At 42.5% G+C, this 26,498-nt stretch overlaps 1 protein-coding gene across 9 annotated transcripts in view; it reads left to right on the top strand.

Moving 5' to 3' along the window:
• The window catches only part of Spata13 (spermatogenesis associated 13), a 310,379-nt gene extending 283,983 nt beyond the window's left edge, over positions 1-26,396 (top strand). For all 9 annotated transcript variants that reach the window (XM_074043734.1, XM_074043736.1, XM_074043735.1 and 6 more), the window contains 4 exons: positions 15,417-15,546; positions 17,408-17,780; positions 20,599-20,673; positions 22,516-26,396. In XM_074043734.1, coding sequence (XP_073899835.1) covers positions 15,417-15,546; positions 17,408-17,780; positions 20,599-20,673; positions 22,516-22,691 — 754 coding nt within the window. In that variant the 3' untranslated portion in view covers positions 22,692-26,396. The remainder of the gene's footprint in view (positions 1-15,416; positions 15,547-17,407; positions 17,781-20,598; positions 20,674-22,515) is intronic.
• Positions 26,397-26,498: the final 102 nt, after the last annotated feature.

Here is a 26,498-nt window from a genome sequence, read left to right as displayed (position 1 = left end):
TACAATGTTTGGGTCATTTCTCCCCGCTTCCCCTGCCCCCTCTCCCTCTCCCCTACCCCCTCAATACCAGGCAGAGACTATTCTGCCCTTATCTCTAATTTTGTTGAAGAGAGAGTATAAGCAATAATAGGAAGTATCAAGGGTTTTTGCTAGTTGAGATAAGAACAGCTATACAGGGAGTTTACTCGCATTGCTTTCCTATACATATATGTTACCTTCTAAATTAATTGTTCTCGAACTAACCTTTTCTCTAGTTCCTGGTCCCCTTCTCCTATTGGCTTCTATTGCTTTAAAGTATTAGTTCCTTTGCATTGAGGACATCAAATGCTATCTTGGTTTTTTTGGGTTTCCTGCCTAGCCTTATACCTCCCTTATAGGCTCTCACCTCATCAAGTGATCAAAGTCCAATCCCCTTATTGTGTTTGCCCTTGATCTAAAGCCCGCATATGAGGGAGAACATACGATTTTTGGTGGTCTGGGCCTGGCTGACCTCACTCAGGATGATGTTCTCCAGTTCCATCCATTTACCTGCAGACGATAACATTTCATTCTTCTTCGTGGCTGAGTAGTATTCCATTGTGTATAAATATGACATTTTCTTAATCCATTCATCGATTGTGGGGCATCTTGGCTGTTTCCATAACTTGGCTATTGTGAATAGTGCCGCAGTAAACATGGGTGTGCAGGTGCCTCTGGAGTAACCTGTGTCACATTCTTTTGGGTATATCCCCAAGAGTGGTATTGCTGGATCAAATGGTAGATCGATGTCCAGCTTTTTAAGTAGCCTCCAAATTTTTTTCCAGAGTGGTTGTACTAGTCTACATTCCCACCAACAGTGTAAGAGGGTTCCTTTTTCCCCCGCATCCTCTCCAACACCTGTTGTTGGTGGTGTTGCTGATGATGGCTATTCTAACAGGGGTGAGGTAGAATCTTAGTGTGGTTTTAATTTGCATTTCCTTTATTGCTAGAGATGGTGAGCATTTTTTCATGTGTTTTCTGGCCATTTGAATTTCTTCTTTTGAGAAAGTTCCATTTAGTTCACTTGCCCATTTCTTTATTGGTTCATTAGTTTTGGGAGAATTTAGTTTTTTGAGTTCCCTATATAGTCTGGTTATCAGTCCTTTGTCTGATGTGTAGCTGGGAAATATTTTCTCCCACTCTGTGGGTGTTCTCTTCTGTTTAGAGACCATTTCTTTTGTTGAGCAGAAGCTTTTTAGTTTTATGAAGTCCCATTTATCTATGCTATCTCTTGCTGTGCTGCTGGGGTTCCATTGAGAAAGTTTTTGCCTATACCTATTAATTCCAGAGTATTTCCTACTCTTTCCTATACCAACTTTAGAGTTTGTGGTCTGATATTAAGATCCTTGATCCATTTTGAGTTAATATTGGTATAGGGTGATAAACATGGATTTAGTTTCAGTTTTTGCAGACTGCTGACCAGTTTTCCCAGCAGTTTTTGTTGAAGAGGCTGCTATTTCTCTATTGTATATTTTTAGCTCCTTTGTCAAAGACAAGTTGGTTATAGTTGTGTGACTTCTTATCTGGGTCCTCTATTCTGTTCCACTGGTCTTCATGTCTGTTTTTGTGCTAGTACCATGCTGTTTTTATTGCTATTGCTTTGTAATATAGTTTGAAGTCAGGTATCGTGATACCTCCAGCATTGTTCTTTTGACTGAGTATTGCCTTGGCTATTCATGGCCTCTTGTGTTTCTATATAAATTTAACAGTAGATTTTTCAATCTCTTTGATGAATGTCATTGGGATTTTGATGGGAATTACATTAAACATGTAGATTACTTTTGGGAGTATAGTCATTTTTACTATGTTGATTCTACCAATCCATGAGAATGCGAGATCTCTCCACTTTCTATAGTCTTCCTCAATCTCTTTCTTCAGAAGTTTATAGTTTTCCTTATAGAGATTGTTCACATCCTTTGTTAAGTTTACTCCTAGGTATTTGATTTTTTTTTTTTTGAGGCTATGGTAAATGGAATTGTTTTCATATATTCTTTTTCAGTTTGCTCATTGTTAGTGTATAGAAATGCTAATGATTTTTCTATGTTGATTTTATATCCTGCTACCTTGCTATAGCTGTTGATGGTGTCTAGGAGCTTTTGAGTAGAGTTTTTTGGGTCTTTAAGGTATAGGATCATGTTGTCTGCAAATAGGGATATTTTGACAGTTTCTTTACCTATTTGTATTCCTTTTATTCCTTCTTCTTGCCTAATTGCTCTGGCTAAGAATTCCAGTAGTATGTTGAATAGGAGTGGAGATAGTGGGCATCCTTGTCTAGTTCCTAATTTTAGAGGGGATGGTTTCAGTTTTTCTCCATTAACTATAAGGTTGGCTGTATGTTTGTCATATATAACTTTTATGATGTTGAGGTACTTTCCTTCTATTCCTAGTTTTGTTAGAGCTTTTTTTTTTCATTTTTCTTTTATTATTCATATGTGCATACAAGGCTTGGTTCATTTCTCCCCCCTGCCCCCACCCCCTCCCTTACCACCCAATCCGCCCCCTCCCTCTCTCCCCCCCTCAATACCCAGCAGAAACTATTTTGCCCTTATCTCTAATTTTGTTGTAGAGAGAGTATAAGCAATAATAGGAAGGAACAAGGGTTTTTGCTGGTTGAGATAAGGATAGCTATACAGGGCATTGACTCACATTGATTTCCTGTGCATGGGTGTTACCTTCTAGGTTAATTCTTTTTGATCTAACCTTTTCTCTAGTTCCTGTTCCCCTTTTCCTATTGGCCTCAGTTGCTTTTAAGGTATCTGCTTTAGTTTCTCTGCATTGAGGGCAACAAATGCTAGCTAGTTTTTTAGGTGTCTTACCTATCCTCACCCCTCCCTTGTGTGCTCTCACTTTTATCATGTGCTCATAGTCCAATCCCCTTGTTGTGTTTGCCCTTGATCTAATGTCCACATATGAGGGAGAACATACGATTTTTGGTCTTTTGGGCCAGGCTAACCTCACTCAGAATGATGTTCTCTAATTCCATCCATTTACCAGTGAATGATAACATTTCGTTCTTCTTCATGGCTGCATAAAATTCCATTGTGTATAGATACCACATTTTCTTTTTTTTTTTATTATTCATATGTGCATACAAGGCTTGGTTTATTTCTCCCCCCTGCCCCCACCCCCTCCCTTACCACCCACTCCACCCCATCCCGCTCCCTCCCTCAATACCCAGCAGAAACTATTTTGCCCTTATCTCTAATTTTGTTGTAGAGAGAGTATAAGCAATAATAGGAAGGAACAAGGGGTTTTGCTGGTTGAGATAAGGATAGCTATTCAGGGCATTGACTCACATTGATTTCCTGTGCGTGGGTGTTACCTTCTAGGTTAATTCTTTTTGATCTAACCTTTTCTCTAGTTCCTGGTCCCCTTTTCCTATTGGCCTCAGTTGCTTTTAAGGTATCTGCTTTAGTTTCTCTGCATTGAGGGCAACAAATGCTAGCTAGTTTTTTAGGTGTCTTACCTATCCTCACCCCTCCCTTGTGTGCTCTCGCTTTTATCATGTGCTCATAGTCCAATCCCCTTGTTGTGTTTGCCCTTGATCTAATGTCCACATATGAGGGAGAACATACGATTTTTGGTCTTTTGAGCCAGGCTAACCTCACTCAGAATGATGTTCTCCAATTCCATCCATTTACCAGCGAATGATAACATTTCGTTCTTCTTCATGGCTGCATAAAATTCCATTGTGTATAGATACCACATTTTCTTAATCCATTCGTCAGTGCTGGGGCATCTTGGCTGTTTCCATAACTTGGCTATTGTGAATAGTGCCGCAATAAACATGGATGTGCAGGTGCCTCTGGAGTAACAGTCTTTTGGGTATATCCCCAAGAGTGGTATTGCTGGATCAAATGGTAGATCGATGTCCAGCTTTTTAAGTAGCCTCCAAATTTTTTTCCAGAGTGGTTGTACTAGTCTACATTCCCACCAACAGTGTAAGAGGGTTCCTTTTTCCCCTGCATCCTCTCCAACACCTGTTGTTGGTGGTGTTGCTGATGATGGCTATTCTAACAGGGGTGAGGTAGAATCTTAGTGTGGTTTTAATTTGCATTTCCTTTATTGCTAGAGATGGTGAGCATTTTTTTCATGTGTTTTCTGGCCATTTGAATTTCTTCTTTTGAGAAAGTTCTGTTTAGTTCACCTGCCCATTTCTTTATTGGTTCATTAGTTTTGGGAGAATTTAGTTTTTTAAGTTCCCTGTATATTCTGGTTATCAGTCCTTTGTCTGATGTATAGTTGGCAAATATTTTCTCCCACTCTGTGGGTGTTCTCTTCAGTTTAGAGACCATTTCTTTTGATGAACAGAAGCTTTTTAGTTTTATGAGGTCCCATTTATCTATGCTATCTCTTAGTTGCTGTGCTGCTGGGGTTTCATTGAGAAAGTTCTTACCTATACCTACTAACTCCAGAGTATTTCCTACTCTTTCTTGTATCAACTTAAGAGTTTGGGGTCTGATATTAAGATCCTTGATCCATTTTGAGTTAATCTTGGTATAGGGTGATATACATGGATCTAGTTTCAGTTTTTTGCAGACTGCTAACCAGTTTTCCCAGCAGTTTTTGTTGAAGAGGCTGCTATTTCTCCATTGTATATTTTTAGCTCCTTTGTCAAAGATAAGTTGCTTATAGTTGTGTGGCTTCATATCTGGGTCCTCTATTCTGTTCCACTGGTCTTCATGTCTGTTTTTGTGCCAGTACCATGCTGTTTTTATTGTTATTGCTTTGTAATATAGTTTGAAGTCAGGTATTGTGATACCTCCTGCATTGTTCTTTTGACTGATTATTGCCTTGGCTATTCATGGCCTCTTGTGTTTCCATATAAATTTAACAGTAGATTTTTCAGTCTCTTTAATGAATGTCATTGGAATTTTGATGGGAATTGCATTAAACATGTAGATTACTTTGGGGAGTATCGACATTTTTACTATGTTGATTCTACCAATCCATGAGCGTGGGAGATCTCTCCACTTTCTATAGTCTTCCTCAATCTCTTTCTTCAGAAGTGTATAGTTTTCCTTGTAGAGGTCTTTCACATCTTTTGTTAGGTTTACACCTAGGTATTTGATTTTTTTGAGGCTATTGTAAATGGAATTGTTTTCATACATTCTTTTTCAGTTTGCTCAATGTTAGTGTATAGAAATGCTAATGATTTTTCTATTATGATTTTATATCCTGCTACCTTGCTATAGCTATTGATGATGTCTAGAAGCTTTTGAGTAGAGTTTTTTGGGTCTTTAAGGTATAGGATCATGTCGTCTGCAAATAGGGATATTTTGACAGTTTCTTTACCTATTTGTATTCCTTTTATTCCTTCTTCTTGCCTAATTGCTCTGGCTAGGAATTCCAGTACTATGTTGAATAGGAGTGGAGATAGTGGGCATCCTTGTCTAGTTCCTCATTTTAGAGGGGATGGTTTCAGTTTTTCTCCATTAACTATAAGGTTGGCTGTATGTTTGTCATATATAATTTTTATGATGTTTAGGTACTTTCCTTCTATTCCTGGTTTTCTTAGAGCTTTTATCATGAAATGGTGTTGGATCTTATCAAAGGCTTTTTCTGCATCTGTTGAGATGATCAAGTGGTTTTTGTCTTTGCTTCTGTTAGTGTGTTTTATTACGTTTATTGATTTTCGTATGTTGAACCACCCCTGCATTCCTGGGATGAAGCCTCCTTGGTCGTGGTGAATGATCTTTTTGATGAGTTGTTGAATTTGGTTTGCCATTATTTTTTGAGGATTTTTGCATCAGTGTTCGTTAAGGAGATTGGCCTATAGTTCTCCTTTTTGGAGGTGTCTTTGCCTGGTTTTGGGATAAGTGTAATACTGGCTTCATAAAATGTGTTAGGCATTTTCCTTCCCTTTCTATTTCATGGAACAGTTTAAGGAGAGTTGGTATTAGTTCTTCTTTAAAGGTCTGATAGAATTCAGCAGAGAATCCATCTAGTCCTGGACTTTTCTTTTTTGGGAGACTCTTGATTGCTGCTTCAATTTCATTTTGTGTTATAGGTCTATTCAGGTGATTAATTTCCTCTTGGTTCAGTTTTGGATTATCATAAGTATCTAGAAATCTGTCCATTTCTTCAACATTTTCAAATTTATTTGAATATAGGTTTTCAAAGTAGTGTCTGATGATTTCCTGGACTTCCATGGTGTTTGTTGTTATCTCCCCTTTTGCGTTCCTGATTTTACTGATTTGGGTTTTTTCTCTCATTTTAGTCAGGTTTGCCAGAGGTCTATCGATCTTGTTTATTTTTTCAAAGAACCAACTTTTTGTTTCATTAATTCTTTGTATGGTTTTTTTGGTTTCTATTTCATTGATTGCAGCTCTTATTTTTTATTATTTCTCTCCTTCTATTTGTTTTGGGATTTGCTTATTCTTGTTTTTCTAGGAGTTTGAAATGTATCATTAGGTCATTGATTTGAGATCTTTCAGTCTTTTTAACATATGCACTCATGGCTATAAAGTTTCCTCTCAGGGCTGCCTTTCCTGTGTCCCATAGGTTCCGGTAGGTTGTGTTTTCATTTTCATTGACTTCCAGGAACCTTTTAATTTCCTTTTATTTTACCAATGACCCATTGTTCATTAAGCAATGAGTTGTTCAGTTTCCAGCTGTTTGCCTGTTTTTTGTCTTTATTTTTGTTGTTGAGGTCTAGTTTTAATGCATTGTGATCAGATAGAATGCATGGTATAATTTCTATTTTCTTATATTTGCTGAGGCTTGCTTTTTGCCCTAGGATGTGAGAATTCATCTTTTGATGAATATCTGGCAAAGATTTTCTCCTGTTCTGCAGGCTTGTCTCTTCCCTCTGTCAGTTGTTTCTTAATTTGACACAATCCCATTTGTCATTTGTTGCTTTTTTTTCCTGAGCTGTTGGAGTCTTCAAAAAATCTTTGTTCCTGTATCTTGAAGGGTTTCCCCTATGATTTCCTCTCTAGTGTCATTGTTTTGGGTTCTATATCAAGGTATTGGTCCATTTTGTTTGTTTCTTTCTTTTTCTAGGCAAGCGCTGTACAACTTGAGCTCGAGTTGACTTTTGTGCAAGGCGAGAGGTAGGGGCCTAGTTTCAGGCTTCTGCAAGAGGATAGCCATTTCCCCAGCACTGCTTATTGAAAAGGCCATCTTTTTTCTTTTTTTTCAGTGCATGTTTTTGGCACCTTTGTTGAGAATCAGATGGTAGAACCTGCTTGCACTTACTTATGCATCTTCTGCTCCATTGTCCTGTGTGTCTGTTTTTGTGCCAGTATCATGCACTCTGTAGTGTAGTTTGAAATCCTCCAGCAAATTACTCTTTTTTGCTCAGGATTGCTTTGGATGTTTTTGGTCTTTGGTGGTTCAGTATGGATTTTAGGATTGTTTTCTATATTCTTGAAGAATGTAATTGGAATTTTGATGGGGATTGCATTGGTTTCGTGGCCATCTTCACCATATTAATTCTGCCAACATGGACATGGGAGGTCTTCCTGTCTTCTAGTATCTTCTACACCTTCTTTTGTGGTTTTTGTTTGTGACGTTAGTGTCTTCTAGTCTTCATTGTAGAGGCCCTTCACATCTTTGGTTTTATTTTTTTCAGGCTATTGTGAATGGGATTACTTCCCTGGCATCTTTTTCAGTGAGTTTGTTGTTGGAGTGTAGAAAAGTGACTATTTTGTGTATGTTGAATTTTATCCTGCTACTTTGATGAAAGTACACACCGGATCTTCTAGTGGAGTCTTTAGGGTGTTTAAAGTATATTGTCATATCATTTGCAAACAGAGATAGTCTGACTTCTTCTTTTTCTGTTTGTGTCCCATTTATTTCTTTGTTTTGCCTTATTGTTCTGGCTAAGAGTTCAACACCATGTTGAATAAGAGTGGTGAGTGGGTAACCTTGTTTTGTTCCTGATTAAGAGGGAAGTACTCTCAGTTTTTCCCCAGTTGCTATAATGTTGGTTATAGGTTTATTACATATTGCCTTTATTATGCTGATGTATGAACCTTACATTCTTTAGGGGTGTTATCACGAAGGATTGTTGGATTCTGTTACAGACTTTTCTTTATCTATTAAAACAATTATGAAATTCTTTCTCAAAAAACAGAACAATCATATTTATTTAGTTCAATCCTAATGAGAAGGATGTAAAAACAAAAAAAATTCTAGGACATACACACAGGTACCCACCCCCACAAATTCAGATAACCTAAAGGAAACAAAGAGCAAAGTTACTAATTAATTAACACAAATAAATAAAGTAAAACCAAAAGGGTAAGGCTGTGATCGACAGAGAACATTATCCTTGCATCTGGAAGGTGTCTCCATTCCCCAGCGGACATGTGTCTTTCTCTTGTAACCATGGGCCTTTAGAATAGCAGCTTTCTCCCAGTGGCCCCAAGCCTTGGTTTCTATTTTTCATTCTCTAACATTGGTGCATTTTTTTAGCATGTTATACAAAATCAGGAAGCAAATCTTGCTGCCACGGGTGTACACTTGGTCCAGCTGTGCCACTAGGCCATCTCTGTATGTGGCCATGATGTCAGACATTTGGCCGTCCCTGGTGTCCTCCACTTCAACAAGCTTCCCTCACCGGTTCTTGTCTCACATGTCACAGTGTGGCCACACCTGCATGGAGGACTTTAATTGACACACCAATAGATATCTCAACAAGCAGAGAATTCAACTGAGACCTTCTTCTCTTTGATTCTGAGACAAGTGTTGTGATAGCAACGGCGTGAGGCTGACTATATGATTCTTGTCCTTGCTTCGTTTTTGGATTTTTTGAGACACCATGTAACCCAGGCTGACCTGCAGCTGGTGATCCTCATGCCTCTGTCTCCAGAGCGCTGGGATTGTATGTGGGCACCTCCATACCTGGCTCCTTCTGTTTATATGCTTATTGATTTCTATGTGCTGAACCACCCTCCAGTTTCTGGAATAAGGTCAACTTGATCATGGTGTATGATCTTTTTTGTGGAGGTACTGGGGTTTGAACTCAGGACCTCATGTTTTCTAGGCAAGTGCTCTTACCACTTGAGCCATTCCACTAGTCCTTGATCCTTTTAATGTGTTGTTGAATGCTCTTTGCAAGTATTTTATTGAGGTTTTTTTTTTTTTTTTGTATTCTTTTTTTTTTTGCAGTATGGGGATTTGAACTCAGGGTCTCATGCTTGCTAGGCAGGCAGTTCTACCACTTGAGTCACTCCACCAGCTCTTTTGTATTGGTTATTTGGCTTCAAATTGATCTCTGCCCCCCAAGTAGATGGGATTACAGACATGAGCCACAGGTGCCTGGTTTATTAAGTATTTTTGCATGAAGGTAGTTGGCCTGTAGTTTTCATTTTTGTGTATGTCTTCATTCAGTTTTGTTATCTGGGTAATACTGGCCTCATAGAATGAATTCGAAGTGTTGCTTGCTTTTGTATTTTGTGGACTAGTTTGTGGAGCACTGCTGAAAGTTCTTTAAATGTCTGGTAAAATTCGGCTATGAATCCATCCTATCCTGGGTTTTTCTTTACTGGGAGGTGTTTTAATCACTGTTTCAGTGTCATGACTCATGATCTTAAGTTATTTGCGTTTCATGTTTCTGTTTTGGTAGCTCACGTTGTCTAGAAATTTATCCATTTCTCCCAGATTTTCTAGCTTGTTGGAATGTAAGGTTTCCCTAATGACCCTCTGGATTTCAGTGGTGTTGTAACAACACCTTTTTTTTTTTTTTAATCTCTTTATTAATTCGGGTCTTTTCCTTCCCTTTCTTGGTCAATTTCACTAAGGGTCTGTCAATCTCGTTTATTGTTTTAAAGAATGAACTCTTAGTTTCATTAATCCTTTCCCTTGGTTTCCATTGCATTAATTTCACCTCCTATTTTTATTTCTTTTCTTGTACTAACTTGAGGATTGACTTATTCTTGTTTTCTAAGACCTTGAGGTACATCGTTAGATTATTTGAGATTGCTCTAATTTTTTAGTGTAGGCATATGTCACTGAAACTTCCCTCTTAGAACTGCTTTCATCCTGTCCCATAGGTTCTGGAATTTTGTGTTTTCATTTTCATTTGTTTCTAGGATTTTCTTATTTTCCCTCCTAATTTCTTTGATGACTGATCATTTCAAAGCGTGTTGGTCAAGTGGGTGTGGTGGCTCATGCCTGTAATCCCAGCTACTCGGGAAGTAGAAGCAGAAGGATCATGAGTTCAAGGACAGCCCGGACAAACAAAATACAAAACAAAAAGAACTGGGAGTATGGCTCACTAGTGGAGTACTTGCCTAGCATGCACAAGGCCTGGGTTCACTTCCCAGTACAAAAAAAGTATTGTTCCATCTCCATGTGCTTGTATATTTTCTGTAGTTCCTCTTGCTATTGGTTTCTAGTTTTATTTTATTGTGGTCTATAAAATACAATTATTTCAATATCCTTATATTTGTAAGACTTGCTTTATGTCCTAAAATATGATCTATTTTCAAGAATGTTCCATGGCCTGCTGAGAATGTGTATTCTATAGGAATTTTCTGTAGATGTCTGTTAGGTTCATCTATAGTGTCACTTAATTCTGAAGTTTCTTTGTTCATTTTTTTGTCTGAATAACCTATCTGTTGGTGAGAATGGGGTGCTGAAGTTATCCCGTTACTATGTTCAGGTCTGTCTGAGCTTTTATGTCCAGTAGTGTTGTTTTATGAAATTGAGTGTGCTGCTGTTCTCATGTGTCTTTGCAATTGTTAAATCCTCTTGATTGGTTTGTTCCCTTCATCAGTACAAAATAATCTCCTTTGTTTCTTGTGACTAACTTTAATTTGAAGTTTGTCAGATGTGAGTACACTTCTTCCTGCTTGCCTTTTAGCTGCATTTGCTTGGATGATCTTTTTCCATTTTTTCACTTTAAGCTTGTGTTTGTCCTTGCCGCTGAAGTATATTTCCTGTAGGTAACAAACAGGTGTGTCTTATTTTTTAACCCAGTCCACCAGCCTGTGTCTTAATTGGAGAAATGAGACCATTAACTTTCAGAGTTATTATTGAGAGGCATGTTCTAATTCCTGTCATTTTGTTGTTTTTAACTATGTTTAGTTCTTTCCTTATCCTCAATTGCTAATCTGCTCTTGTAATGGAGTTTACTCTTTCTTAATTCCCCATAGTTGTGTTTATCTCTCTCTTCTGTGTATAGGATTCCATTATGTATTTTCTGCAGTGCTGGTATAGTGCTTATGAATCCCTTTAGTTTTTGTTTATCATGAAAGGATTTTATTTCTCCTTCAATTATAAAAGACAGCTTTGCTAGATACAGTAATGTAGGCTGGCAGTTGTTTTCTTGATGGGCTTGAAATACATTGTTCCAGCCCTCCCGGTTTTAGAGTTTCTGTTGAAAAATTTGTTGTTATTCTGGAGGGTTTGCCTTTGTATGTGACTTGGTGCTTCACTCTTGCAACTTTTAATATTCTTTCCTTGTGTATTTTTAATGTTTTAACTATGACATGAGGAGTTTCTTTTCTAGTCTTGTCTGTGTTCTAAAAGACTCCTGTACTTAGAGATCTCTTTTCCAAGATTTGGGAAATTTTCTGCTACTGTTTTATTGAATATGATTTCTATGCCTTTAGTTTGTTCTTCTCTGTCTACACCTATGGTTTGTAGGTTTGGTCTTTTAATGGTGCTCCAAGAGGTCTTGAATGTTGTGCTATTAGGTTTTTTTGTTTTGCTTTGCTTTTCTTTATTGTTGTTCAAAGGTTTTAGTTCATCTACCTTGTCTTCAACCCTTCACATTCTGTCTTCTGCTTGATCCAGTCTACTGGTAAGGCTTTCAACTGAGTTTTTAATATATTGAGCTTTTCATTTCCAAAATTTGAATTTGCTTTTTTTCAGAATTTCTGTTTTTTTAATAACTTTTTCATACCTTGCATTATCTTCCCTAATTCATTCAGCTGTTTATTTGTATTCTCTTTTAATTTATTTAGGAGTTTATTCATATCCTCTTGATTTTCTTGATCATTCTTACAATTATTCTTTTGAATTCTTTATCTGGAATTTCATCCACCACCATTTTTATTGTCAGTAGACAATTTCAGAATTACTGAGTCTTGGAGGAGTCATGTTGCCTTGTTTTTTGTTTCTTTTTTTAATTTTTATTTTTTCATATATCTTGTGTTCCTGCATTGGGATTTGCACATCTAGTGGCAGATTGTTGGTTGGAACTTTTAGTCTCCTGTATTCTTTCAGTTGAATTGTTTGCAGTGTTCAGGCCGGACTGGGTAGTGGCAAGGTTGAGGTACAGTTTCTCACCAGTGGACTGGATGTAGCTCTATAGAAAACCTTTGCCGAACTATTCACAATAGCCAAGTTATGGAAACAGCCAAAATGCCCCACCACTGACGAATGGATTAAGAAAATGTGGTATCTATACACAATGGAATTTTATGCAGCCATGAAGAAGAACGAAATGTTATCATTCAAAGATAAAGGGATGGAATTGGAGAACATCATTCTGAGTGAGGTTAGCCTGGCCCAAAAGACCAAAAATCGTATGTTCTCCCTCATATGTGGACATTAGATCAAGGGCAAACACAACAATGGGATTGGACTATGAGCACATGATAAAAGCGAGAGCACACAAGGGAGGGGTGAGGATAGGTAAGACACCTAAAAAATTAGCTAGCATTTGTTGCCCTTAACGCAGAGAAACTAAAGCAGATACCTTAAAAGCAACTGAGGCCAATAGGAGAAGGGGACCAGGAACTAGAGAAAAGGTTAGATCAAAAAGAATTAACCTAGAAGGTAACACCCACGCACAGGAAATCAATGTGAGTCAATGCCCTGTATAGCTATCCTTATCTCAACCAGCAAAACCCCTTGTTCCTTCCTATTATTGCTTATACTCTCTCTACAACAAAATTAGAGATAAGGGCAAAATAGTTTCTGCTGGGTATTGAGGGGGTGGGGGGGAGAGGGAGGGGGCGGAGTGGGTGGTAAGGGAGGGGGTGGGGGCAGGGGGTGAAATGACCCAAGCCTTGTATGCACATATGAATAAAAGAAAAAAAAAAAAAAACCTTTGCCAAGTGTGTTCTAAGAACAGTGCCTGATCCCCAGCACTACTTAGAGAGAAGTGAACTAGCTCAAAAAATAGCTGTTTGCTGTCTGTTCCTGGCCAATTTCTCTGAGGTTCAAGGGATTGGTGAATGCTATTAGTCTACCTTCTTAACCTTGTTTTTTTGAGATACTGTCTTGCTTTGTAGCTGTCCTTAAACTGGTGATCTTCCTGCACTTGCCTTTGTAGTGCAGGAGTTACAATGTGTACCATCACACCTGGCTGTTTAGGAAAAACATACCTGTGAAAAATATTGATCTATAAATTAGGCACAGGAAGAGGTAAATACAATAAATAATAATAGTGATACAGGTTTTTAAAGCTTAGGAATTATTTCTGGAATTTTCCATTTAATGTCCTCAGCCTGTGGTTGACCGTAGATAACCAATACCATTGAAATTGAAACTACATAAGGGAGGACTGCTGTATCTGGATAAGCAGAACAAAAGTATCACCCCACAGGGCACGGAGAGTAGATCTTTCCCTGTCTTCCCTGCCTCTGAACTACTGTGCAGAGATCAGGCTTGAAAGAACAAGAGCAGGCCACTGAACAATAGACCACAGATATGGGTGTCAGTTCAGAAAAGTAAGACTAAGGGAACACAAGCAAGGAGCTCTTGAAATACATATAAAAAAAAAGAGCTGTCTTTAATGGGAAAATCAGAACAGTCCAGCAGACAAAATAGAGAAATCAAGAGAACCAGAAATCAGTAGAAGTTAGAAAAAACAAAATAGAATAAAGGCATTATGATGAGGGTCCAGAGAAAATAAATAAGAGAACTAAGAAGCAAGGACTTCCTGAAAGATGTGAGCAAGCAGCTCAGAGCACCACACTCCAGGATGGGAAGGCTGTGGCCAGAACACTGCACCCCAGTCTTCTGCCGTAGGTGATGTTTCTCTCTCTCTCTCTGTGTCTCTGTCTGTCTCTCCATGTCTCTGCCTTTTTCTCTGTCTGTCTCACTCTCTCACACTGGTACTAGATTTTGAACTGAGAGCCTTACACTTGCTAGGCAGATGCTCTGCCACTTGACCATGTCCCCAGACCTTTTTAGCTTTAGTCATTTTTCAGATAGCGTATTGTGGTTTTGTGCCTAGGCTGGCCTTGCACTACAACCCTCCCACCTACACCTTCCAAGTAGCTGGGATCATAGGCATGTGGCATCTTTTCAAGGGCATTTTTCCCTATGAGCATTTGCAGTTTTGACTATTTTTTTTAAAGAGTTATTTCAAAGGAAATGAGAAAAACCCATTTCCTTGTCTTAAGTAAAGCAGAGCACAGATTCTTCAAAGCCCTTACATTCTGGAATTACACTGAGAATTTTGCACCCTTTCCATTGCTAGAGGCCCCTCTGTGGGGTTTTGCTCCTGTTGTTAGGACAGCCCCCATGTATGATTTTCATTCCTCTTTGCGCTCTGCTTCTGTGAGAGGCCTGTCTACAGACACTGTCAGCGTGAGGGACAGCACCAGGGACATCCCGGGAGCCGTGTTAACTGTGTTTGGTACATAGCCCATAGCATCTGCCCTCAAGGTGTTCTTCCCAGTTATGCAGGAGGATCCTAGTTCAGTCTTTCTGAGACTCCATGGCTCTGTCTGTCCTGCAAGACAACATAGGAAAGTAAAAAACTCAGTCTGTTTACATGTCCCCAAATTAGTGACACTGAGCAAAACCTGATTGTAACATTTTCAGACTCTGGGCAAGCTGTGTTCTAGCCTGTGTGTAGATTAGAACTCCAGTTCATGGTTTTTAGTATTAGTCTTAGATACACCGGGCCAAGAGCCTGTTGGGGGAAACATTTTAGTTTGGTTTGGCTGTGATGTGCAGAAATGAGGACTTGTTGGTGAGGCAAGCAGCCTGTTAGCACCTACCAACACAGCTCAGCAGATCAGACTTTGCAGCTTGTGTCTTCGCATCCCTTCCTGACCAGGGTAAAAGGTGAGACTTGCTACACATAATCACTCTTGACGTGGTAGTGGTTTTTAAAGTGCTTTATATAGCAAAACTGATCAAGTCAGAATCAAAGCAATAATGAAGACCATTCTTTCTGTATTATCAAAAATAAGCCAAAGTCACCAACTAAAACTTTGTTTCTTATGGCATTTACTTTCATTCATTGTGATTTCTGGGAAATGAGTGAAAACATTCTTATTGAAAGAATTGTGAATTGCTTTCCATCGGCTCCCTCAACCTATGCAGACTGGAGTCTATTCACAGGAGACAAGCAAAAGGAAACAGTGGCTGTTATTCAAAGGCCACTTGGTCTAGACTGTTGGTGTACAAATAAGGGATTATTTTGTCAGCCCGCATTTTGGAGTTGCATGTCACATGATTGCAATTAACTTTGCATTTTGCAGTGATTACAACAACATCAAGGCAGCCTATGAGGCCATGAAGAACGTGGCCTGCTTGATCAATGAGCGAAAGCGTAAGCTGGAGAGCATCGACAAGATCGCTCGCTGGCAGGTGTCCATCGTGGGCTGGGAGGTGAGTGGGACTCTCTCTCTCTCTCTCTCTCTCTCTCTCTCTCTCTCTCTCTCTCTCTCACACACACACACACATACACACTTAGTGCCACACACCCCTCCTGACCCTTGACCTAGCGATGGCCTGTGTTAACATGCTGATTGATACTGTGCAGTCTTGGCTTCAATTGTGTACATGCTACACATGGCCTGGTATCTGGAGACATGTTGTTGCATTTTACCACCAGCTACTTTAAACCTCACTCCCATGAAGAGCGAAATCTGAAGAGTGTCCGTAATTAATTGATCTCATGGCCTCTGGCTCCCCTGACACGGAAAGTAAGTGAGCTTTCCATCCATTACCTGCCCCCCGCCCCCGCTCCGCCCAAGGGGCCAAGGGGGCCAGTGCACAGGTAGTCACAGGGCACAGTGGTAGGAATATACGGTACATTTCATTCCTATATAACGTGGGAAAATTAGTTAGTGGTTTTTGTTTGTTTGTTTAATCTTTAAGTTGCGGAAGAAACTATTACCTACCTCAGGCTACTGTGAGCATTATGTAATCCAGTACAAATACATCACGTGACAGAGCCCACAAAAATGGCCCAGCAGATACACTCCCTGTTACCTGTTTACACACACACTCATACGGTGACAAGAGATAGTGCCTGCATTGTTTACCACACATCTGGCACCATCGTCACCCCCATTTAATGATGAAGAAAATGAAGAACAGAAAGGGTAAGTAGGTTGCCCAAAGCCACATAGTGAGAAAGTGGCAGATCTGGCTTTGAACCCAGGCAGGCAGCTTGACTTCACAGTCTGTACTGGTCTCTTCTGTGCTCAACCCCTGCTAATCTTGACTGCGTGGTAGTTGGACTAAGTAAGATCTGCCCTGCTTCCTCCTGGGAGAGTCAGAACTGACTTTCTGAGAAGAGCAAGCAGGTTTGGAGTGAGAAGTTAGGATTTTTGTTGAAATAGATCATAGCAGTGAAAGATGGAGAGAAATGCTTATTTTTCAAGAGCTGTGTAGACTTGGGAAGCTTGGAAAGACCCCAGATCACCAAATCTGACCACTTATTTTGTAAGTGAAGAATGTAGGACACAGAATTGCTTCGGGCAAATAAATAGAAGAAATATTTTGAAGTCAAGCTTTTTTGGCTTCCAAAACATACCGTGTATGACTGGGATTAAAGAATAAAATCTTATAAAACGAAGGCAAATGTTATACCAAATGCCATAAAGTGACATTGGATTAGATCCAAGCTAAATATTATAAAAGTGTATTTTCAGGCTATAGACACAGCTCAGGTGGCAGAGCGCCTGCCTAACCAGCTCAAAGCCCTGTGTTAAATCCCAGTTACCTCCACCCCCGCAAAAAAAAAAAATTTTTTTTTTAAAGTGTGCTTTTTCTTTCCAATTTCAGACTCTAAGGAGATAGGTTAGAGAGCTAGTGTGCTAATTTCTTGCTGGCAGTTTGCTGCCTGGCCTTTTGTTTCCAAGATCTCAAACTAGTTGTTCCAGGGAGCTGCTACACACCTGGCTCAAGCCACAGACTTGGTACTGTGTCTAGTACATTAAGACCTCTTTGATGCCTCCTTATTCATAGAAGACCAGTCTTCATCAGAGACTACAGATCTTGGCTAGATTTAGCATGGTTCTCACCAGAGGGTTAGGCTAGGTAATACAGAGGTACTGTAGGAAATAAAAGAGAGACATCTTATGGCCAGGGAAACCAGGAAACTGAGGTTACAATGGCCTTTGAGGCTCTGCCCACCTGTGTGTGGGGGCAGGCAATAGACAGTCTAAAGGACTGTGCCCAGGTCATTGACGCCAAAAGGAATCTGAATTGGAAGATGTAACGTGTGCTTTCATCCTTCTAGGGACTGGACCTTCTGGACCGGAGCTCGGAGCTGATTCACTCTGGGGAGCTGACCAAAATCACTAGGCAAGGCAAGAGCCAGCAGCGAACCTTCTTTCTGTTTGACCACCAGCTGGTGGCCTGCAAGAAGGACCTGCTGCGCAGGGACATGCTCTACTACAAGGGCCGTACGGACATGGACGAGATGGAGCTCGTGGACGTGGAGGATGGGCGGGACAAGGACTGGAACCTCAGTGTGAGAAATGCCTTCAAGCTCGTCAGCAGGACTACAGATGAGGTTCATCTGTTCTGTGCCAAAAAACAAGAAGACAAGGCCAGGTGGCTGCAGGCCTGTGCAGAGGAGAGGCAGCGGGTGCAGGAGGACCAGCAGATGGGTGAGCAGCCCTCGGCCATGGGAAAAGAGAAAAAAAACAAATCCCAAACATGTTCATAAGACAGACCATGGCAGATGTCACTAGCACAAGCAACACATATTCCTTATTTACTCTGAGCCTAGTCATAGTAACTCTACATCTGCTGCACCGTGTAGAGACTGTCTCCATAGATTCCTAGGGTGTGGTTTCTGTCAAACCCATTTTACTGGTGAGGAAATTGAACCATAAGGAACTAGACCCTGTTAAGACCAGCTCAGGTGACTCTGGATCACACCACACTTTACTGACTGTCCCCCAGGTGAGTCTCGAGGCCTCCTCTTCCACAGTGCCTTGCAAAGCACTTCGAATTCCCCTCGCTGCCCTGGTCAGTTCACACTTAATTCTGCCTACGTATTCCCCACTTTTCATACCTTGAACCACGTGCCATGCATTATAGTCAGAGCAATGTCCCTGTACTTAGTAGTACACTTGTATAGGCTGTGCATCCGTCTCTAATCGGAAAAGCTGAGCTCCCCATGCTTCAAAATCTGGAACTGGCTGAGCACCAATATGATGTCACAAGTGGAAAATTCCACACCTGACTCATGAGTGAGGGGTCCCAGATGGAATGCAGGTGCACTGAACATACAGTATAAAATTCCCTGCAGACTGTGTGTTTAAGGTGTACATGAAACGTAACTGAGTTTTATGTTTAGACATTGATCTCATCCCCAAGATATCAAAAAGTCTAAAATCAGTCTGAAGCATGACACACTTCTGGTTCAAAGTGTTTCAGATGAGGGATCTTCAACCTGAACCTCTGCCTCACCATCCAGCTTCTGCTGGCCCTGGCATTGCATGATGCTGTAGGACTGAAGCTGCCCCAAGGCAGTGGCAGTGGCAGTGACAGTGACAGTAATGGCACCCATGGCCTGCAAGCCTGAGTTCCAGAGCCTCCCAAACAAATTAGGGTTGTGAACACCAGCTGTCCAATGGGAGATGGAGGTTGGATGAGAGACACTGGTCTGTGCAGCCCACCTTGGCCCATGTGCTCCAGGACGGTGGGGCAGGCATAGCCCCTGTCCTTCCCTCACTGTGGGAGGAAACAAGGAACCATACTGTACCTGTCAGCCCAGTGTTGCCTGTATTCAGCCAGCACCTCGAGGCTTGGGCTGGGTTTTACTAATGCCCACGGGAGGTTTCACTGGCCTGTGTTAGAGCTGAAGGGATTTACAAGTCTGTTAGGCTGGGCTGCATCAGAAGCAAGAGTCTCCTGAGATGACTGCCAGGGCATGACCTCGCCTCACAGGGGACTCCTTCCTCCCCTAGTTGGGTGTCCTTTGGACTCAGAGGAAACCTGACTCCCAGCAACTGGCCCTGTGCAGTGAGCTTATCACCCTGCCCTCCAGAGTTCTTCAGATAGGTGCAAGTGACAGTTAACAAAATGCAAAGTGACAGAACCACCAAATCCCCAGTTGACCTGTCACTCCATGTTGTCTGGTACAGGCCTTGAACTCACCTGTGAGTTGGAGTGTTTGGATTTGGATTTCCACAAGAGAGGACATCCTAAAGTCTCTTCAGCTGTCCTTCAACGTAGAAGGAAGGAAGGGCAGGCCTGGTGATGGGGAATGAGCAAGGCCTAGGGGTCTGGAAACTGGAAGGGTGTGGGTGAAGTGGGCCCCAGGCCCTTGCCTGGAAGAGGATGCCAGTCTCAATAACTGGCACTCTAGGTGGGCAGACCCTGGAGACAGTTTCATGAACCAGGCTGGAGAGGGCCAAGCCCAGGCTGGCCAGGTTGGGCCCAGGAGGAAGAAGATGTCAAGGGAACAGGGCATGGAGTTCACAGGAGACATCAAGACCGTTCAGGGACAGACTCTAGGCAAACACAGGAACCAAGGCCAGGGAACAGAGCACACAGAGGTGCACAGTGGGGCTCAGGCAGTGACTCAGGTCAAGTGAGGAGTGGAACAGAGAACAGTCAGCCTGCCACAGTAGAGCAGGTGCTCCTCACCTGCAGGAGGCCAGCCAGCACCAGCCAGCACCAGCCATAGCCACTGCTCGTTTGTCCTTCCTCCTCTCCAAAGCTGAAAGGCTTTCTCGTCCCCGGTTTTCCCAGCATGGCTCATTTTCCCCTAGTTTGCCCACTATATACAGACAGCATCCATCCCAGTCCCTCCAATACCAAACTATGCTGGGGCAAGTTCAGGGCACACACTGCTCACAGCTGGGGTACAGAGTCCACTCGCAGTCCTCAGGCAGAACCTTTGTGTAAATAGAATCACAACCCCCAGAACTCCCATCACATGCAGGGGAGCAGGCCTGGGGTCCCTTTGCTATGCTTTCTCCATACTGGGATTGGGGCTTTCCAGCTGCAATTAGGGTGACTTTGTGCCCAGAAGTGCCAGCTCTATACAAGAGTCTGCATGTCATTAGCAACAGCACTCCATTTCACTCTTTTAAACGTCCAGGCTTAACATCGGGCATGATGGTACATGCCTGTAATCTCAATACTTGGGAGGCAGATAGAGGAGGAATTTGAGGCCAACCTGAGCTACATAGCAAAACACTGTCTCAAAAAACGAATGAACAAACATACATAAATACATGAATGAGTGAATCAATGGATGAATGAGCAAGCAATCCTGGTTTAGAGGATAACTGTGAGGTGTGCCTGTGTCAGCTTCTTCCACTTCTTTCCTGTCTTTCCATCTCTCCTCGGGTTCTTTGCTACAGGTTGCAGCAAACACCGCAGCACCAGTGTGAGCCGTGGTTCAGGGTTTGTTCTGCAATATGTCTGGTGTGTGTTCTGAATCTAGTTCACATCTGTTTCTAAATCCAGGAATGGAAATTCCAGAAAATCAAAAGAAACTCGCCATGTTAAATGCTCAGAAGGCAGGACAAGGCAAGTCCAAAGGTAAGGAGTGGAGAAGCCTTCGTCTTCCTAGCCTGGGTCACATGGTGACAGTATTGGGAGGAGAAGCCAGTGGGGAAGAACAGACCCAAAGTCACGAGTCGCTAGAGAATTTGGGTCTGGTTTTAAAGGTGGAAACACACCTCTCTGAGGTGGTGCCAGGGGGCTGCAGACCTCCCAGCTCTGCCAGGACCCTCATGGTGTTACCACTGGGCCACCGGGTCACCAGTCTGAGGTAAAGCAGGGACTGTCACATTCTTGGGGTCTCCATCCCCAAATTGCTTGGCAACCATAGCCTGCACCTGGTTTAGGTACAGTGATCTCCAGGTCCCATGCATCAGACAATGAGGGAAACAAAAAGAAGTCAGTGGGGCTTTCTGGGAGAGTGAGTCCCCAGGCCACACACAGATATCTCCACAGCACAGATAATACAAATGACCTAGCCCTCCAGAGGTTCAGTAACATGGGTTTTGCTTTTGTTTCTTTTTTGTTTTTTTCTGAGGTGGGGATTCATTTTGTAGTCTAGACTGGCCTCATGCACTGTCCTCCTGCCTCGGCCTCCTAAGTACTGGGATTACAGACCTGCACCACCACCCCTGGCTTCAATAACGATTTTATTCCAAGAAACTTTATTCAGATGGACTTTTCCATTCTGGGAGGAAATTCTATGAAATTTGTCCCTTTCAGTATCTTCCTAACTGGAAATGCAGAGGCAAGAACCATTCAAGCCCAGGACTGTGTTGAGAGGCCCCCAGCTAATGGACCAAGAAAAGGTCATTACCAAATGACACATTCCCCCTTTCTTGGTGCAAATGCAATTTTTTTTTGGCCTTACTAAGTAAAAAGTATCTTCAAGACATTTTGTTTTATTTTTTGTGAGTCTACTTTTAATGGCAGAAGACTAGTAAATATGAGTTTGTTGGAATTCTCTAGCTTGTCTGTATTGAGTCACTCACTGTGCAGCCAGGCTCTGAAAGAATGGGAAGACACTACCATTTAGGCATTGGTCGCATTGGGCCCTCTCCCTGGGTCATCCTCTGTCTCCCTTAGGATGAGGAGAGCCTGTGTGAGGGACAGACTTGAACTGCATCCTATCATCTTTCAAAGCTCTGGCAGGCGCTCTATCACTTGAGCCACTCTATCAGCCCTTTTTTGTGCTGGGTTTTTTCAAGATAGGCTCTTGAACTATTTGCCTGGGCCGGGCTTCGAACCCTGATCCTCCTGATCTCTGCCTCCTTAGTAGCTAGGATTACGGGGTAAGCCCCCAGCACCTGGCTCATGATATCATGTTGACTTATATGGTTCCCTTTGCTCTTAAGGCTGATTGTAATTCCCTGTGTGCAGATTTAAAATGCCTTCTCTAACGAAACCATTCTGATTAATATCATACAGTGTGGGACGCTCTTCTAAGCGCTTTACCTACACTCATTTAATTCTTATGACAAGTGGGTACTGTCACCTTCATTTTTGAGACTTGGGAACTAAGGCACAGAGAGATCAAAGAATTTCCCCCACACACATAATTCCACCGTGTGTGTGGCCATGAGGGACTTGGAGGCTAGGGGAGCTGCAGGCCCTGTTGAAAGCATCTCACTGTTTCTCACCTCCTGGCAGTGCAGTTCTAATTCCTGTGTGGACAGACGCTGTGCAGCACGGATGATTCACACAGTCTGTGTCTCGCTTCCCTTCCGTGGAGGGTTTTGGGTAGATTCAGGTTCTGAATGCAGCAGGTGTCTGAAGGTGGTGTTTCTTAGGACGGCCGTGAGGGAACTTCAGTCCTGGCATGTTGGTTTCCTTTGTGGCTGTTGAGTGACTCATTGCATTTTTTCTCCCCTCCTGAGTTAGGCTACAGTGGATGCCCCGTGGCCCCACCCCACCAGAACCTGCCACCCCTGCACCAGCGCCACGTCACCGTGCCCACCAGCGTCCCCCAGCAGCAGGTCTTTGCCCTGGCTGAGCCCAAGAGGAAGCCCTCTCTCTTCTGGCACACCTTCCACAAACTGGCCCCCTTCAGGAAGTGAGGCCGCCCTAGGCACGGCGAGGAGGACATGTGTGTTTCTTGGGCTTTTGGGGATCGATGAAGGAGGGAAGGAGTTGGCTTCATCTTCACCCCAGAGATCCTTTATGGGGTGGAGGAGAGAGCTCAGCACACATGGCTTCATCCTACACAGGGAAACCAGGAGCTCTCTGAGGGGCTGGGACCTGGGAGCCAAGGTCACGCTCTCCAGGGAACCCTGACAACAGGGACCAGCATACTCCTGCTGTGCTTTCAGTCAGAGCGCCAAGACCTTCCTGTCCCTAAGGGATAACTTGTTTGAGGACAGTCTCTGCATTTGACTTTGAAGGACGCGTGGGAGGGGAGGGGAGGGGAAGGCAGGGGAAGGCAGGGTATACTCCCTCATTAGGTCTGGTCACCCCTAGAAGGTGAGCCCTTACCCCTTCTGTAGCCTTCAGGGAGGTGGCCATGGTGTTCCCTGATGTCACCTCTGTCCACACAGGTGCCAAACAGCAGTGTGAGCTGCATCCTTCACGGTTCCTCTCACCAGGAGAGACATGATACAGCAGGCACCTGCAGCACTGCTTTGCGAGGGGGGGTGGGGTGGAGGGCTGCAAGCTGCTTTGTCCTCGAGTGCCTTTTATGGGTAGCGCCTTGAGCAAAGGTCACATTTTGCTCTTTCATCGCAGCCTGAGAGACTGATGCCATCACACGGCTTGGAATATGAAGGCTCTTTTAGTTCGGTTTGGGCAATGTGAAGAAGCACTGGTCAGAAAAATTCTTAAGAGCATCCCTGCACAGTTTGCAGTGGTTGTTTCTAACTTCCAGCCAGCGATGCAACAAAGATGGACATCCCATGGAGAAAACAAGGGCAAAGCTTCCTGGGGATCTGCAACTGCCTTTCTCTTCTGACCTGAAACCAGTAGTGCATGGCTGTGCTAGCCAGCAAGCCAGCGGCTCCTGAAGACTCTTTCCTTAAGAAGCAGCCTTAGCAGAATCCCCAGGCCTGCAGGCCACCCAGGCTGATCGGTGCAGCTGGTCCTCTCCCTATCCTTGTCTGTGATGTAAAGTGTGATGGAAGTTACTGCATTTTAATCCACTCAGTACACTGCAGGGGGTATTATGTTACACAACTTGTGGGTTTCCCTTTAGAAACTCCTGTGTGCTACAGAGTGCTTTCTTCTCTCATAGGCCTGTGCTTAAGAATAAACCAGTCTGTGAGGTCAAAGACAAAGGGGGCAGTTCCCCAATATTCAGAGCTACTCCTGAAGGAAGTGATGTCATACATGAGGAAAACATCACTCTGGACTCCTTCTGGTGGGCCCTTGGGGCATTCTGTGGCTATTCCTGACCCTGCCAGGGGTACCTTTGAGTTTACTTAAAAGCAGCATTGCTGGGAGGTCATGTAGCCAAAAGCCCAGGGCTGCTGCTGTGGACTCCTGAACACCCCCATGCTGCACCCCACCCTGACAGAAGAGGTGCTGTGGCCTCAGGCACAAAAGCGTGTGTGTGTGTGTGTGTGTGTGTGTGTGTGTGTGTGTGTGTGTGTGTGTGTGTGTGTGTGTGTGTGTGTTGTGTGTGTGTCCTTGTTCCATTTATATAAAAGCGTGTGTGTGTGTCCTTGTTCCATTTATATAACTGACGTTTTTACTAACAAAATGTAATGATATATTTTGGAAACTATTTAACATGCTTTTCTGTGCTAGAGTTTTACTACAATAATTGGAACAATTTTTGTTGTTTTAATACAAGACAGTTGCTCTAAGGAAATGAGGAGAATGTTTGCTTGCTACATTTTCAGTGAGGACCAGTTCAAGTAGACGTCACATAGAGAGAGGGTTTCCATCAGCGAGTGTTTACTGGTGGACAGTGAAGAAATGCTTTCTGTTTTGTTAAGGTAATTCCCAGCCGGGCCCTAAATTCCAGTTCCCACCTACCTCCATGGACTTCCTGACAGAGGATCATGAACATCGGGGCACATTTTTATTGCATCAAGTTCAAAACCCTGGATTTCCCCAGTTTTATATAGTGTAAGAATCACTGGATCAAATGTCTGTCATGGGTAGATCCTTCTTGGATTTTGAAAACTAATGTATGTTTTAAAAGCTAGAACATCCTTTGACTTTATGTCTGTTTTGGATTTTGCTACTAAATGCCTGGGTTCTTAGTAAGAAGGCTTCAAGTATTCTTATTTTCAGTTTGCCAGGCTTCCTTCTTGATTTAAGTCACATGTTCACCAGAAAAAAATCAACAAAAAGTTTCTTACCTAAATTCTGTGTGAATTTCATTGGGAAAATCCAATCCTCCCCCCTTCCCCTCCCTCTTCTCTCTCTCTCTCTCTCTCTCTCTCTCTCTCTCTCTGTCACACACACGCACACGCACACACACATACACACACACACCCTGTGAGTGGACCAAAAGGAAAAAAGAAAGATAATTGAAGATTTTGATGAATTTCATTTGTCCTATCTTTAATGTTGCAGAATTGCCAGCCCTATTGAGAGACAGTTGAAGTGACCTTGGGTCAAAAGCAGCCTTCTCTTTGCTGATCATGACTGAAGTGTGTAACAGCCCTAAAGTCTATGATGGTAGTTATAAGCAAAATCTGAAGAATCCTAGAAAAATAACATTCCTTGTCTCTGGCCCTGCAAACTGAAAAGAGGGAGTTGGGCAGTTTGCTAGGATGGCTGTGTTCATCAGATGTGAATTTCGTTTTCTGCTGCTGGGTGGGACGCTGTGGTTGAAAACATGTTGACACCATCTCACATCATTTCTGAATCATGTGGTGCCTTTTTAGACCCAGTTGCAGTTTAGTACCATAGACATTGCTGTTGGCTAGACACAAAGCAAAAGTGCATTCAATTCAGAATTCAGTTCACACTGGAAATCATCAGTCCAAGTCAGGTGAGCTGGCCTTTGGCCGGCTGGGAAGCTCTGCTCCGCAGGTGTAAAGTCGCTGATACTCCTCAGCACAACCTGGGTCAACCTTGGCTCCCACCAGAGAGAGCAGCCTGCGTACTGGAGCTGCGCCAGGGGTTTTGCATGGTTTTGTCAAGGAGAGAAGCAGCAGAAGTGTCCCTTGGAGTTCGGTGCCAGTAAACATGAATCAATGTCCTTTCTGTGGCTTACAGGCCAAGATACTGGACCCAGCTTCTGGCTTTGACCGCTGGCAAAGTTTTCCCTGTTGCACACTTAATCCACAAATTGTTCTCTCTCATGCTGCTTTTCAGGGAGCAGCGGAAGTAGAGGTGAAAAGACTGGGCACAGTAAGTGGAAACTTGTAGCTGGTGTGTGTGTTGAGGGGGTACACCCAGGCTCCCACACATTTTATGTAAGTTTACTTAGCTACAAGATGCTGTTCATCGTTGCCTTTACGTGTCTCATAGGCATTGACATTTATATTTAGAAAATACTTCGAATTGATTCTGTAACTTAATAATTGGTCATTTTGTACATATTAGTACCTATAGTGTGTGACTCGCTTCCTGCTTTGCGAGGCTTCTGGTGAACTTTTCGTTTATCCACATGAAGGTGTCTGTATAAAGGAAATGACACTTCTTACCCGGTGAATTACCTTTGACAGCCAAAGTAGGCTCTATAAGAGATGTATTTTTGTTGACTAAAGTTTTTTGTAAAAAAAATATTTACAACATTATTTGGATAGTTTCTGTAAATGCTGTGAATCTGTACTTGTCATTTTGTATCTGTATATTAAAATTCATTTGCCAGACTGGTTCTAGTATTGCATTTCCATAGTAAAATGGGATAGCGACAGTATGACAAAGGAAAGCCTGGGAGTGCAGGGACAGTGGGATTTGCACACCGTCCTGCC

Source organism: Castor canadensis, chromosome 10 (assembly GCF_047511655.1).
Source record: "Castor canadensis chromosome 10, mCasCan1.hap1v2, whole genome shotgun sequence".
Classification (NCBI taxonomy): Eukaryota; Metazoa; Chordata; class Mammalia; order Rodentia; family Castoridae; genus Castor; species Castor canadensis.
Note: the sequence above shows the minus strand (reverse complement) of the source record. Positions and strands in the feature narration are given on the sequence as shown.